At 28.2% G+C, this 15,544-nt stretch overlaps 1 protein-coding gene across 24 annotated transcripts in view; it reads left to right on the top strand.

Annotated features, from left to right (window-relative positions):
- The window catches only part of LOC130671971 (basement membrane-specific heparan sulfate proteoglycan core protein), a 133,510-nt gene that overhangs the window by 51,041 nt on the left and 66,925 nt on the right, over positions 1 to 15,544 (top strand). For 2 of the 24 annotated variants that reach the window (XM_057476138.1, XM_057476136.1), the window contains exons 1-2: positions 1,839 to 1,996; positions 2,711 to 2,893. The exons of 21 other annotated variants lie outside the window; for them this stretch is intronic. In XM_057476138.1, coding sequence (XP_057332121.1) covers positions 2,800 to 2,893 — 94 coding nt within the window. In that variant the 5' untranslated portion in view covers positions 1,839 to 1,996; positions 2,711 to 2,799. Of the gene's footprint in view, positions 1 to 1,838; positions 1,997 to 2,432; positions 2,638 to 2,710; positions 2,894 to 15,544 lie in introns of those variants that run through there. One more of the 24 variants, XM_057476137.1, reaches the window with a different exon arrangement.

Genomic DNA, 15,544 nt, shown 5'->3' with positions numbered 1-15,544 from the left:
TGAGATGTTTGTTGATTTAAAAAAAAAGGTTTTTAAAAATAGTGAAATTTCAAATTTAGTATTAGAAAGATGTTAAATTTAGGTGGTAGTTAAATTGAAGATCTATGCGTGCGCATCATCTAAGCGGTAACTCTGAAAAGAAAGCACGAACAATCTCGCTAAAATAACGTGGAAATAATGTGCATTATGTAGTCCCACGAAAGCGAGGGCGTACTATAGTTGTTCGCTTTAGCACTTTACTCTCAGTCAAATTCAATAAAATATACTTTTTGTTAACTAATCGTATCGTGTTCCAACTGTTTCGGTGCTTAAAAAAGAAGAAAATAACATCACGTAGGTGCGTGGCTTAACGCTCTATACTGGAATTTGTTAACTCGACTATTTTTGTCGTTTCTTTGGTTTCGTTGAGCATAAAATAAATAAAAAAGGATAATAATGTCAAACATCGGTTGAAATTAATTCTATGGTTTATCGACTAAACATAGAACGTCTTTGAAAAGTCACTGTACTACTTTTTTTTTTTTTAATTTTACAGTTTTTAGTAGATTTCGTAGAAATCTATCTTTTGCATTTGTCCTCATGGTGGAATTTTCAAAGAATTTTGACATAATCTATCATAATTCATCGAGTAGGTTCCAAAAATACCATTGGTTCAAAAGTTTATATATGTATGTAATATAATGCGCCTTGTTGCGACGATAGCAGCCACAATTTTTAACGGATCTTTATGAAAATTGGCACACTTATTCTGTGAACGATTATCAAGGTTAAGTTCGAAGATGAGCAAAATCAGTCAACTAGTTTAGAAATGGTGGACATTTGAAATTCCAAAAATAACGAAAAATCCTACTTTTTCGGCTTTTTTCGTAAATGACTTTTTAACGGGTATATCTATCCGTATTATGTAAAAAAAACTTGATAGCCAATAGAAAAAGCTATATTTTCCTTTTTTTATTTGTTGTTTTACGATAATTGTTCCACTTTTAATAAGGTTCAAAGTCAGATAATTGATTCATGTGTTATGGTGATACTGCCATTGTTTATATCTTTGAAAATTCTTGATGGGTGATTATTAAATTATATATATATATATATATATATATATATATAGCCATTGTTTATATCTTTGAAAATTTTTGATGGGTGATTATTAAATTATATATATATATATATATATATATATATATATAGAAATCTACTTCCATTTCGGATGCCGAACGGCCTTTTTTTTTCAATTTTTTTTTTCAAGACAGTATTCACACACAGAAAAAAGAATTTCTTGGAGCAAAAAATTTTTACTTGCCCCAAGAAAATTTCCATTTGCCTTAAGAAATTTTTTTCACTATGAATTTAAAACGAAAATTTTCTTAGGTCGAGAAAAAATTTTTTCGAGCCAAGAAATTTTTCTAGTCCTACACAAAAAAAAGTTGAGCCAAGAAAATCTTGAGTCAAGAAAATATTTTGGAAGATAAACGTTTTCGTTGGGGGGGAGGGGGTACTTTATCCCAGAAAATTAAGGTTGTAAAAAAAATTTTCTTGAATCAAGAATATTTACATTCAGTTGATAAATTTTTTTCTGTGTGTAATTATAAATAGTATTTCTAAGTTACAGATAATTACCAAATATTTAATGAAAAAGATAAATTTATTTATAAAAAAATCAGATAGAATATTAAAAGTAACCAAGTGCCTCCCACGCTATTCCTTTTTGTATCAGAGGTGGGGTATTAGTCGCGCGAAGAGCTTTCTAGTTGGTTCAACGCTTGGTAGGTTGTTGGGATATTCACCACGCGACTACCGCCAGTTTCGTCAGGTTGGCTCGGCGCGACAGTTACCCTCCAGTTTTTCTGTACGATACTTTTATTCTTGTAAAAATAGATAAATTCAAAAACCAGGCCATAAAAAAAATTATTTTCACCAAATTGGTTATGATTGATATCAAAAATTACAATAAAAAATTTTTGAAAAATATCGTATCTGGTATTCCATTATTCAGGCAAGTTATCGCAGTCTGTGATTTTTTTTTTTTTCAAAGAATAGTTTGTGATTTTGAAAATAAAACGACCGGAGAATATAAAAGTTTAAGTAAGAAACCAACTTTAGTTATCACGTGCATTTAAGTCAGAACGAATGACGGGTTGAGGAAATTGCGCGAGTCATGACATTTTGAATTTTCGCGCGTCTCTTTGGTTTAAATAAAAGTTTTGTCGAGTGTCGAGAACTAATGATAACATGTTGACATTGCAATTGTTAACAATAATTAAATTTTCTATTGTATTTTAAAACAAAGATTTCTTTTTAATAGAGCGCTGATGAAAAAATAATTAAATTTTACCGTAAGAAATAAAAGAAAAAAAAAGAAACGTATATATATGCCTAAAATTGCTTACTATTGTTTCTGATTAAAATTGTGGCAGGTAAAAATAATTTTTCTAGAGTTTTCTTTACTTGTTCCCTTATTCAATTCAGTTAATCCGTTAGAAGAGAAAAAAAAATAAAATCAACAATAAAAAGAATTCGCCGCCGAGATTAAATAATAAAAAAAAGTGTCAACTCAGAAGCGTGTACTAACTCGACAAATTATCACGGATTGCGAACAATATCCCCGTGTGAATATATACTAGGGAGAATACGAAAGTTTGTTTTTTCATCGCACTTTAATGCGAATAAAATTTCGATGCTAAGTTTCGTATTTTTTTTTTTTTAATAGTAACTTGACCGCATCTTATATACAAGTAGGAAATCATACGTAAACATAATAAATGGAAAGTGAAGCTTGAAAAAAGTTAATAATTCAAGATGAGTAGACGAATGCTTATTTTCCTGATACTATCATGTATTTCGGGTACATTTACTCATGCTCAGAGACGTTATGATGACCGACGTTACAGAGGTAATATTACATGATTAGTGATTCTGAAGTTGGTAGACAATTAACAATTTTTGGATTTTTTTTAAACAAATCAATAACAAAAAAAGAAAAAACTAAAAATATGCGCGTGTAGAGAATTAAAAATGCCGTAGGTGCAATTTTTTTAATTATTTTTTTTTTTATAATTTATCGGTGCTAAAAAAATCTAAAAATTATTAGACATCGGCTAACTTCAGTATCGTATATGATTAGCATATTTTATTATATTATTTATATGATTTTGTTTATTGAAAATTTTTTGGAAATATACACAGAAAAAGATTTCTAGGTGCAAGAAATTTTTTTCCGGCCCAGAAAAGTTTTTCTTGCCTTAAGAAAAATTTTGCTGTCAAATTATAGAGCAAAAATTTTCTAGGGACGAGTAAAAATTTTTTGCGTGAAGGAAAACATTTTTTCTATTTTTTTATATTGATGGATATTTGAGTGGTTCAAAAAATTAAATTTGTTTTTTTTTTTTTTTCAGTCTCACCCTTTAAAAAGTATATAGTGTAAAATGAAATTTCATTATGTTTACACTTAGAATTTTAAATTTAAGTCGTTGGAAAAATTCGAAATTTTCCAAGTTTTCCATATTTTGAAGTGAGTTTCAAAAATTCACATTTTGAAGTGAAAACTTCAAGATATCATATCTTTTTTATGCAATAATATTATTTGTGGTGAAAAAAAAAATGAAATTCAAAATTTTCTATACTATTGTTATTCAAAATTATTGAGCGACTTCTTAAACTTGAATTATTGAACTAAAACTTTTTGAAGGATGAAGTTAAAACTAAAAAAACAAAATTTTTTTCTACAATTTCTCTAATGGAAACATGCAATTGTTGTTTGTTAATTATTTTAAAAAAATGTTTCAAGTTTTTTATCTATTATTTTTCAATGTATCCGTGATATTGTCGCATAATTATGGATTGAAAGAACAGTCGTCACGAATAAAACGAGCACACGTAATCGCTCGTACATCTAGTGAATAATGCAAATATTGTGTCTTTTTAAAATCAGCTGTAGTAAATTTCTAAAGCTTCAATATTTATATATTTCGTTTGAGTTTTAAACTTAAGTCATTTAAGTTAACATTTATACAGTAAAAAATATTGTGTATCTGTGTTAAAAACGATCGGTGTTAAATTTTTTGTGTTGATTATTTCATGCGTTAAATCAACACATGTCACTGCGTTATTTTAAAATTTCAAATCAACTTTTTTTTACAATTTTGACTCTAATAAAAAAAAATTTGTTTACTATCAATAGTTGAATGTTAAGTAATAATTGTTGTCACTTTTGATAACCTCATAAATATCCACTAGAGTGGTCGTTAAAAATTAAATTTTCTCAGGCGCCCCATAAAAAGCTTCTTTTTAGTGCAAAAATACGTGGGGAATTTAGTTTTTTCGTTGTAAGTGAAAAGAACACTTGCCGCAGGACGATCAAAGTTCATTTTTCGATTCAATCGCGGTTTTTTTTATATATCTCCTGGAATATGCAGATTAAAGGAAAAAATCATAGGAACAATTTTGTAGGAAATTAAATTCTTGACAAAAAAAGTCATGTTCATTTTTTTTATAAAATGTGTATTTATGAAGATATTTTAAAAAAACTTTTTTTAGATCTTATCAATTGAGAATTTTAAGGATTACGAATGTTAAAAATAACTTTTTTTCTTAAATATAGGCAACTTCGTAACTCGTAACATATGAATCATTAATGCTTGTTGTAGTTTCTATATACTCAGAAAAATGTTATTTTCAAAATTTGTAATCCTTAAAACGCTCAATTCATCAAATCGAAAAAAAGTTTTTTTAAAAAATCTTCATAAATACACATTTTATAAAAAAAAATGAACATGACCTTTTTTGTTAAGAATTTAATTTCCTACAAAATTGTTTCTATGGTTTTTTCCTTTAACCTGCATATTTCATGAGATATTTAAAAAAAACCGCGATTGAATCGAAAAATAAACTTTGATTGTCCTGCGGCACGTGTTTTTTTTACTTAAAAAGAAAAAACCAAATTCCCCGCGTATTTTTTCACTAAAAAGAAGCTTTTTATGGGGTGTCTGAGAAAATTTAATATTGAACGACCACCCTAATGTCCATGATGTAAAAATAAAATGTAAAAGTTAACATTTTTTTTGCATTGTCAGTAACATTTAAAAAGTGTTGAATTTACTTCTCATTTTACCCAAATTTCGTGTCTAAATTTTAACACTAATGGTGTTTTAAAAAATAACTCAAGTATTGTATGGACCGCTTTAACACACGATCATGTTGATTTTAACAGAATATTTTTAACTGGGTAGCTATCAAGATATAATAAAATTGACTGTAAAAAGAACTAAACAAGGCGAAGTACAAATTGAATCGTATGATTAGTTTAATTTAAGGCGGCGAGTAACGTACGTCCGCATTATTTATAAATACATTTATGGTTCGGTACTAAAAGCTCAGAACTTTCCTTCTGGAATGTACGGGAAAGTGCCTAATGCTCTCGAAACTCAGAAGTTCCATAAACGTACGTTTAATGATGCGTCGTCGCTTTTATATGTAAACTACAATGACAATGGAGTACTAACATGATATTGTTGTCGAATTATGATTCGTTAATTGTTTTTTTTTTTTTTTTTTTTTTAATAATTAAAATAAATTACCAAGCATAGGAATAAAATTAATAATTATTAACACTAAATTACATTTTCACATTATTCTCAAAAGCTCCACGAAGTTGAGTAAAAAAAAAAGTTAATTTTACCATTTTTTATTTTTTCTTAAACTTGAAGCTTTCGTTCTTGTTCTTTCAACGGTAAATTTTCGTGTTTAAAGTCCAACTAAAGAATAAATATACCCTATATCTGTTATATTTTACGACCCATGCATATTACATCGGGCGCGAACGAGTCTAGCATAATCGATTTTATCTGTCAACGCGCATAAGACCACATAAAAATAAAAAAAAACCCGCTACATCTCGCGACAGAATATACATTGAGATTGGGCTGACGACCAGTCAATGTTAGCGTTGTGTTATTATTTTTTTTTTCTTTAGTATAGACTTCTCATTAGATTATATACAATAGTTTTTAATCTTATAGGAAATAGCAATTGGTTGTACGTAATTGATAATAATTTTTAGAACATGCGTTAATTTACTGCACATGTACTCAGTGTACATGTAGTGCACTGAGTGAAAAACGTATATTTCCAAGAAAACATGCTGGATTTAAGTATCTTAGTTACACAGAAAAAAAAGAATTTCTGGGCGCAACAATTTTTTTGTATTATAAATTGAACACAAAAATTTTCTTGGGACGAGAAAAAATTTATTGACTCAAAAAGTTTTTTCTTGCTCTGAGAAAATTGATTGTCGCTGTAAGAAAATTTCTGTTTTCAATTCATAATACAAAAATTTTCCTGGGACGAGTAAAAAATCCTTGTGCCAAGAAGTCCTTTTTTTTCTGTGTACTTCAATATAAGCTTCAGTGACAAGCTATCATTTTCTCAATAAAGTAAAATAATTACTGGATTCAAGTATTTTAATTATTTGTTTAATACTAAGAAAAAAAATTTAATTTTGTCTGAAATAGTAGTTTATCTATCGAGTGCGATCGTGTTTAAGACGCGAGGTGTGAAGATTGGTGCCCGAGCCGAAGGCGAGCTATAAATATATTAGTTTTTGTGAGAGATATTTGAAATGTACTACATTTAGTGCCTATAAATGGCAGGTCATAAACCGCATTTATTTATTTCGTAAGATTGTTTTGAGTATTTGTTAAAAATGAGAGAGAAGTCAGTAAGTGTATTAATTAATTTGATGATGAATTTTGTCACAAGATGGCTCATTGAGTTACTTCGATATTTTTTGGTCGTTTGCTATCGCACATGTAACCAAAAAATATTTTTTGATCCGTTGATGACGTCACTATTAGAACGATTAGGTATCTTTTTTACCAGCTGTATCTTATCTAATATTTTTAGCTGCCGACTATAGGCGCTAAATGTCGTACATTTCAAGTGTCTGCCACAAAAAATATTATTAGACATCCGGATAAAAATATTTGGCCGTAAATACGTCGAAAAAGCTAAATTTGGCCGAAATCATTGAATTTCATTCAAAGAGACCTAAATTTCAGCGAAATCACCGTGAAGCTGTAGATTTTTATTAGAAAAAGCCGAAAGTTGGCTAAAAACAGACCGAAAATTGGCCAATAAATTAAGTCGGTTGATTTTCGGGTTTTTTTTAGGCCGAATTACCGGTCGTTATTCTGCCTAGCCAGTTCTCAGCCTTGTGTTCACTACTCAGGCCACTTTTCGGCCGAGAAAAAAATTCTATTGTTATTTCGGCTTGAAATTTTTTTATCCGGGATACCTTTTTTTTATCAATAAATAATTTGACCCTGCCTAAGATTCGAACCTAGACCGATCACGCGAGACTTTTATGACCTAGGTTATAGCACGCCCCGTCACGGTGGCTTATTGAAAGTCATGTTTTTAATAAACTCTCTTAAGTTATTCATAGATGTTCGTCATCTTAAATATTAATTTACACAACTAAATAATAAAATTTAAATATTTAATATCTTATAGAAGTAGCTCTCGAAAAAAATAATATATTTCAAATTTTTTCCTAAGTGCAAGAATTTTTTTTAATTTTTAATTATATCCTTCTTAAATTCCTCTCTCTTATTCAACCAAATTGCTTCTTTGAAGTTTTTAATTGTAATAAATTTGAGAACGTATCAACTAAATGGAAGAGATATTTGCTTGAATTAAGTAATTCATGCTTCGAGAAATTTATTACTAAAGTGAAGCAATAGTTTACTTAAAATAAAAAATATCAATTTAATTTTAGTAAAAATTACTTATTTTCAGTATTAGGAAAAAAGAAAAATTATAACGAATTTAATTTTTTTCTCTCAGTAGTAATTTTTTTTTTTTTACGAAACGATTTTTAAACTGGAGTGAATAAATAAAAATTCAGTGTTATTATAAGCCTTACAGTTTATCAGAGAAGCTTAAATGGTTTTATGAGTCTCACTAATGATGCAGCTGCTGTAACAAATCAGTTATCGGGAGTTTGCAAGAGACCGCCAGAAACTTTATCGAGAGTTTTGTCTATCTTGACACATGTTTTTCAATTATTTACAAATACATTTGCTTATTCTTAGTTAAACTTTTTTTTCTGTTACAAACGAACACTTGTTACTTTTCTCAATGGTCTCAGATAATTTTCCGAGACTTCTAAACTTATAGATTTTTTTTTTTGAAATGTTTTATTATTGAATATTAAATTTTTTTACGGGTATTAAGTGAAATAATCAATCATAACATCTATATATATACTTATATAAATACATTGTTACATTTTTTAGAAGAATTTCATAGTCGAAATTACCGGAACAATTTAATATTGCAATGCCGCCTTGTAAGCAAGTAAATTTCCTCCATGCAAATTGTTAAATATAAGGTTTATGAACACATATATATATATATATTAGGGTGGTCGTTAAAAATTAAATTTTCTCAGGCACCCCATAAAAAGCTTGTTTTTAGTGACAAAATACCTGGGAAATTTAGTTTTTTCTTTTTAAGTAAAAAGAACACGTGCCTCAGGACGATCAAAGTTTATTTTTCGATACAATCGCGGTTTTTTTTAAATATCTCATGAAATATGCAGATTAAAGGAAAAAACCATAGGAACAATTTTGTAGGAAATTAAATTCTTGACAAAAAAGGTCATGTTCATTTTTTTTATAAAACGTGTATTTATCAAGATATTTAAAAAAAACTTTGTTAGATCTTATCAATTGGGCATTTTAAGGAAAACGAATGTTAAAAATAACGTTTTTTCTTAAAGATAGACGACTTCGTAACTCGTAACATATCGATTATTGATGCTCTTTATAGTTTCCCTATACTTAGAAAAATGTTATTTTCAAAATTTGTAATCCTTAAAACGCTCAATTCATCAGATCTAAAAAAAGTTTTTTTTAAAATATCTTCATAAATACACATTTTATAAAAAAAATTAACATGACTTTTTTTGTCAAAAATTTAATTTTCTACAAAATTGTTCCTATGATTTTTCCCTTTAATCTGCAAATTTCATGAGATATTTAAAAAAAACCGCGATTGTATCGAAAAATGAACTTTGATCGTCCTGAGGCACGTGTTCTTTTTACTTAAAACGAAAAAACAAAATTCCCCGCGTATTTTTTCACTAAAAACAAGCTTTTTATGGGGTGTCTGAGAAAATTAATTTTAAACGACAACCCTAATATTTATGTTAAGATATCATTTTTATGAAGAATAGAGAAAGAAATGATAATTTGTAAAGAAATGAAAAATTTATTTTTCAAGAAAATTATAAACTAGATATTTAAAAAAATATCAATTTCAATTCGTTATACCGACTTTTCATTTAATCTTTTAAAACCTTGAGTTTTTTTTTTTGTTCGTATGAAGATTAAGAAATTCTTAAACATTTTACACAAATAATATGTTTCGAATTATTAGTATAGGGTGATAACAGGTAATAAAAAGAATAAAAAACCATTAAACAGTTGTATTGAAACTGGAACTTTTTTTCTGTTGCTATTTGATATATATATAGACTTTTTTTTCTTTTTCTTTTATTTTCCGGATATACTTCGTCATACCCGGTTCGTACTTCCGTGCTAAGGTGCTCGTGAAATCTCTGTCATATCAATAAATCGGTAACCGGATACGTCATAAAGATTATTGACGATCTCTACCATGCTCATGAATTCCTTTTATTTATTTATATATATTTCTTACTTCATATTTTTTCACAGAAGATACTCCTATTAAAACGCTTGACTAATTAATCAATTTGAAAATCCATTCAAATCAAATTTTTTTTTAATTCCCACAACAATTATTGAGATCTATATAAATATTAATCATATGAAAAAAATTTCACTGAAAAATTTTTAATATTTTTGCAATCTTTGTACCAAAAAATTCGATAGCCCAATTTTGCTTGAAACCCTGAACTTTTATCGCTTTTCCGGCTATTTTTTGACCTTGAACTATTTCAATAAAAATTTCTAGAACCAGTAATATTTACTAAATGAGCAATTCCTTTTTATTTACATTTATTACGTTATTATTATTTTTTTTTTTCAATTTTACTTTCATATAGACTTATTGTGTAAAATGTCACAGGACTCGACAATATCAGAGCAAGCGATATTTGCCCGCCTATGAAGGAAATTTATTAGATTTTCAAGCTTTCGAAGCAAACATACTTTCCGCGAGGTACACGTTTTACCGCAATAGATGTTTCCTTGATATAATACTGTCACAGGAAAATCTTTTGCTACTATCTTTGATACAGAGCTGGCAAGCTGTATTTTTACCACTACTCCTTGTTTCCATGTCTATGTACCACTCCGTTTATTTAAAACCATGTCAATATTTTATGTATATTATGTTCAATGGTTTTTGACAGTTCCGACCACTTCATTAAGTTTTATTTAATTACAATGTAACAAACTGTCATTTTCGACTAATTTAAATGCACTTCCCAATTTTTCTTATTGTTAAATTTAGCACGACATGACAACATGAGATTAAGAAAATTAACAGAAATAATTTATGAATCTTTGTAGGTTAAATATATTTTTGGAGGAAAACATATTTTAGTGTAACAATATAAATTTTATTTTTGTTCATTACAAGCAATTGATATTAAAATATTATCAGGTCACATTTCGATAAAATATTTTGATTACAATAGTTTTATGTTATCTTCTAAATAAATCAACCGATCTCAATGAATGTTACGCCGGCAATCTAAAGAGTTTATTAAGATTTTAATCTTCAACGTTTTGTTGTTTATAGATTGACGAGATATTTTGATAAATTACTCATTCAAATAGTTTAAGTATTTTTTATCAACAAAAAATAAATTCGTTTTTATATATATACACAGTTAGAAATTTTGTGTTAAAGTGAACACAAATCGTGTGGGGCAAACGGCCTACCCAAATTTTAGTGTTAATTTAAAACATTGCGTTTCTGTTGATCATTATCACAAATTTTATGTTAAGGATGTTTGGGAGATATATTAAAATATTCAGTATTTATTAAAAAAATTATAGATTATTCTGTAAAGTTTCCTAAGGCTCTTCAAAAAATTTGAAATTTTTTTACTAAACCGTTCAAAAGTTATACCAGTTTTTATTAACACCAAATTTACACGTAGTCAAATGATGAAAGTCAAATGTACCATCGAGCTGTTTTGTCTCCGATTGTACCTCCAAAACATCCTTAAATAATTGAACACATAAAATCTATTATTTGGACAGAAAATTTGTGAAAATTTAACAGACTTTTCGTGTTTAAATTAACTAATAAATATAAGTACAAAACCTGACCAACTCAAGTATACTGATCTACCCTTAGTACAACTTATGCCAATTTAGCAAACAATTAGTTCGGTTTTCTGTGATTTTTCTAAAAAACGGAGCTATGAATTATCCTCCCGTAAAATGAGAAGAAAAAATCATTGAACCCGATCATAAAAATATGAAAGTTATCTATGATTATATTTAATTGTAAATCATTTACAACCCAAGTTTCCTCCCGGGTTGAAAAATTTGATCTAATTATAGTCTAACGAGATTGTATTAGGACTAATTGGTCTGTCTTTGAATTTTAATAAAAATTTAAAGCCGCTTTTGGTCTAAAGACGATCAAAAACAGACTAATAAAAATAATAGGCAGTAAAAGGCAGATTTTGGTCTGGATTGAAACAAAAGAAGACAATATATTATCAAAACAAAGTCGGATTTTAATCTAGAGGTGACCAAAACCAGACTAAAAATGATTGAAAACAAGTCTGAAAATAGTCTAAATATGGAGTAGTACAGGCAAAACTCGATCAAATTTCACATGTTAATTCAATACAACTAAACAGTAGAATTTAATAGAAATAACTCAACCCGAGTCAAAAAACAAATTCGGAATTAAGTCTCAAAGTTCTCAATGAGGTTTTTGAAGATCAATTTAGAATGTTAAGATTGACAACAGTATAGAAAGTTATCCTAGTTTAGTCCTCAAAGTAGTAGTTACGACCAATTTTACCACTTTGAGGACTAAACTGGAATAACATACTCTGGATTAGAGCCTCAAAATACTCAAAAAATACAGGATTAATTTTATCCCCATCTGAATCTCAAAAGTCTCATTCGTCGTATTCTCTCCCCTCCCTTTTTTATCTCAAAGTTTTCTAAAATCCGAAGTATAACTTTTCATTCGTTGAGAATTTTGAGGTCTAATTATAATTTAAAATCGATAAATTATTCGCATATAGACCTCATAGTTCTCATTGAGGATTTTGAGTACTAAAGTAGAGTTACTTTCTGAGCGGCAAACAAAACATCAAAGGAATTGAGGCTTTAGAAGACTAAACTAGAATTTACTTTTTGACGCGGGAAAATTTTTATTTGATTTAAAACAGATCAAATTTTTTGACCCGGGCTTGCAGGCAATGCTGCAATGCTTTGCTTGGTTATAGTAATGAAGAAACGCGCGGGAGTGTTTAGCTAAACAATACAAATTTTGTGTTAATTTTCGAATAATACAAGAAAGGTTTTACATTACAGATTTTCTAATCATTCAACATAAAAAATCAGTTAAAGTAAAATATCACAATCGGATTGTGTTGAATTAACAGATTTCTGTGTTGAAAATCAACACAAAAAATTCCACCAAATAATTTTTTAACTCAAATACACAAAATTTCTAATTGTTTAATATTTCAAGTTATTTCATTTTGCTTCACCATTTGATATATAATATAAAAATGCAAATTAGTTACTAAAATGAAACACATGCAGACTTAGAGAGATAACGACACATGCAGACTTAGAGAGATAACAATTGACATTTAAACTAAACATTGATCCCTTCTTATACTACTAATCTACATAAATCAAAATCAAATAATTGTTGATTTATCAAAGGCTGGTAATCACATTCTTGCAGTCTTTCATAGTTTGCATATTAACCTTGGCACGTTTCGATAACGAGATGTACATACGTCTTATATCCCGATTTATGCCGTACACGACATAATACAAGTGAGTTTACCAATTGATTTAACGATTAGCGCAAGTGCGCACCGCAATGTCGTTGGAATTCACTTATATGATGCAATTTAATCTGATAGTTTTTAAATTTGTTTTTTTTTCTTTTATTATCGTTATTTTGAATAAAATTAATATATAACGTTTATAAATATTTAAATATTAGTAATAGTTGATGTAAGAAAATATTTTTTACATTTAAAAAATTTTAATTATTCATTTTTGGGATTGCCATCAGGAATGTGTAAAAATCGTCACTCCTCTGATTAGTCATCAGAAAGTTATGCGAATAAGAAATAAGAGTGAACTCATAATAATTAAAGTGGCAAAGGCGCCTCTGACACAATTGATGATGTAGCTAGAGCGAGATTGTACATTACATCGGTTAACTGTACGGTGACGACAGCTAATAAACATAAAACCTATTGCTGATGATTTGATATGACCTGTACTATAAGTGAAATTTATGTTTATTTACATACTTTTTAAGTGATATGACTTTTGCTGATTGAATCTCTGTAGAAACAATTCTTAGAGCTAGTTCTAGTTATGACCCTCGTAAAATATATATTTTATTTTAATAAATTATTGATCAAATCGTAAAATTAATAGCCATTTATCTATTGTCAAAAGCACATATCAGTCATACTATGTAAATATTGACGGTTATTATTATACTCGTATTTCGAATGTGAAGATAAGCGAGGAGGTGTTTCCCCGAGGCCTCGTTAATAATTTGATAGTTACTCGAAAACGATCGCTAACGATAAACAAATTCACTGGAACGTTGACTTGCATTGAATGGTATAGTAGTATAGATATATGTTAAACATTTATATATGAGTCTTTGATGTATATAATAAACTTGTATGAGGTCGTTGTCTTTTCTGAGACGCACTGTCTACATATTTATTATGTGCCGGTTTGTAATTTGAGATTACTTATGATAAACATACCCGGCGCGCGCTTATCTCAAGTTTTGTCTTCATGAAATTCCTTTAGATATGGTACTGAGCTTCAAGCTTCAAGTACTTACTTGTGTTCCATTGATATTGTGCAGATTTCGTTTGTTGAAAGTATTTTTATATTATATGTGTATATATATTTACATTTTAATTAATGGCTAGTTGTAGTATGCAGAAAAAAAATAGAGTTATATAATTTTTGCACAACTCAATTGCGAAGCTATGAGATGTGTTCTGCTAACGATTACTCTGTCCCAGTTGATTCACTCACGTAGAAATCATATTTATAAATAGTCAAATATGATCAGCTAGAACATAATTCGTACCAATTGAAAGATTATTTATTACTAAATAAAAGATGAATTATAATATTAAAAAAATAAGACATCAATATAATTGGATAATTTTAAAACTTATCAAATATAAATATAAAAATTGGATAAAATAAAATGAACTGAATTCAGACATTTGAATATTTATATTTATAAAAATATTGACAATTACTAATTTATGAATTTTTAAACAATAGCCATCTATAAATATAGACCAGCAAATTTAGAAACCTGTGATTTTAGACATCTGTAAATTTTGATTTATATAATTTCATAAATTCAAATAAAAATACGATTAAATATATAATTGCTTGCAATTTATGAGCTAATAAAAAATTAAAACAAAACTTCTATAATGCTCGAGAGCACTAGACCACAACCCTTGGACGTTTACGGAGTCGGTTTTCCAGGAGGTTGCGGATCAGGCAGCGGCGGGATTCCCCGCGCTCCAAAAATTAACCTAGACAAATTTTAAATAGCGAGTGTCGTGTTAATCAGAGTTAGCTTGATCCGCTTGATCCGCAACCTCCTGGAGAACCGACTCCGTAAACATCCATGAGTAGCTAACTCTGATAAATACGACACTTGCTATTTTAAAAATGTCTAGGTTATTTTTTGAAGCACGGGGAATCCCGCCGCTGTCTGATCCACAACCTGGAAAACCGACTCCGTAAACGTCCAAGGGTTGTGGTCTAGTGCTCTCGAGCATTATAGAAGTTTTGTTTTAATTTTTTATTAGCTCGTAAATTGCAAGCATTTATATATTTAATCGTATTTTTATTTGAATTTATGAATTTATATAAATCGAAATTTCCAGATGTCTAAAATCACAGGTTTCTAAATTTGCTGGTCTATATTTATAAATGTCTATTGTTTAAGAATTCATATATTAATAACTGTCAATATTTTTATAAATATAAATATTCCAATGTATTTTTACTGACTTCTCTGAATTTAGTTCATTTTATTTTATCCAATGTCTATATTTATATTTAATAAGTTTTAAAATTATCAAATTATATTGATGTCTTTTTTTTTAATATTATAATTTGACTTTTATTTATTTTATAAAGTGTGTAATTATTTTAATTGCTAATATTTTTAATTTCTATTTTAATCGTGATTGATATTTTGAGTTATTTATTTCCAGTGAATTATTTTTTTAATTTTGTTTAAATTGATGCTTATAAAGATTTTCCTTTTATTGATT

This window comes from Microplitis mediator, chromosome 7 (genome assembly GCF_029852145.1).
Source record: "Microplitis mediator isolate UGA2020A chromosome 7, iyMicMedi2.1, whole genome shotgun sequence".
Taxonomy (NCBI): domain Eukaryota; kingdom Metazoa; phylum Arthropoda; class Insecta; order Hymenoptera; family Braconidae; genus Microplitis; species Microplitis mediator.
The sequence above is the reverse complement of the archived record's forward strand: the minus strand, read 5'-3'. Positions and strand labels throughout refer to the sequence as shown.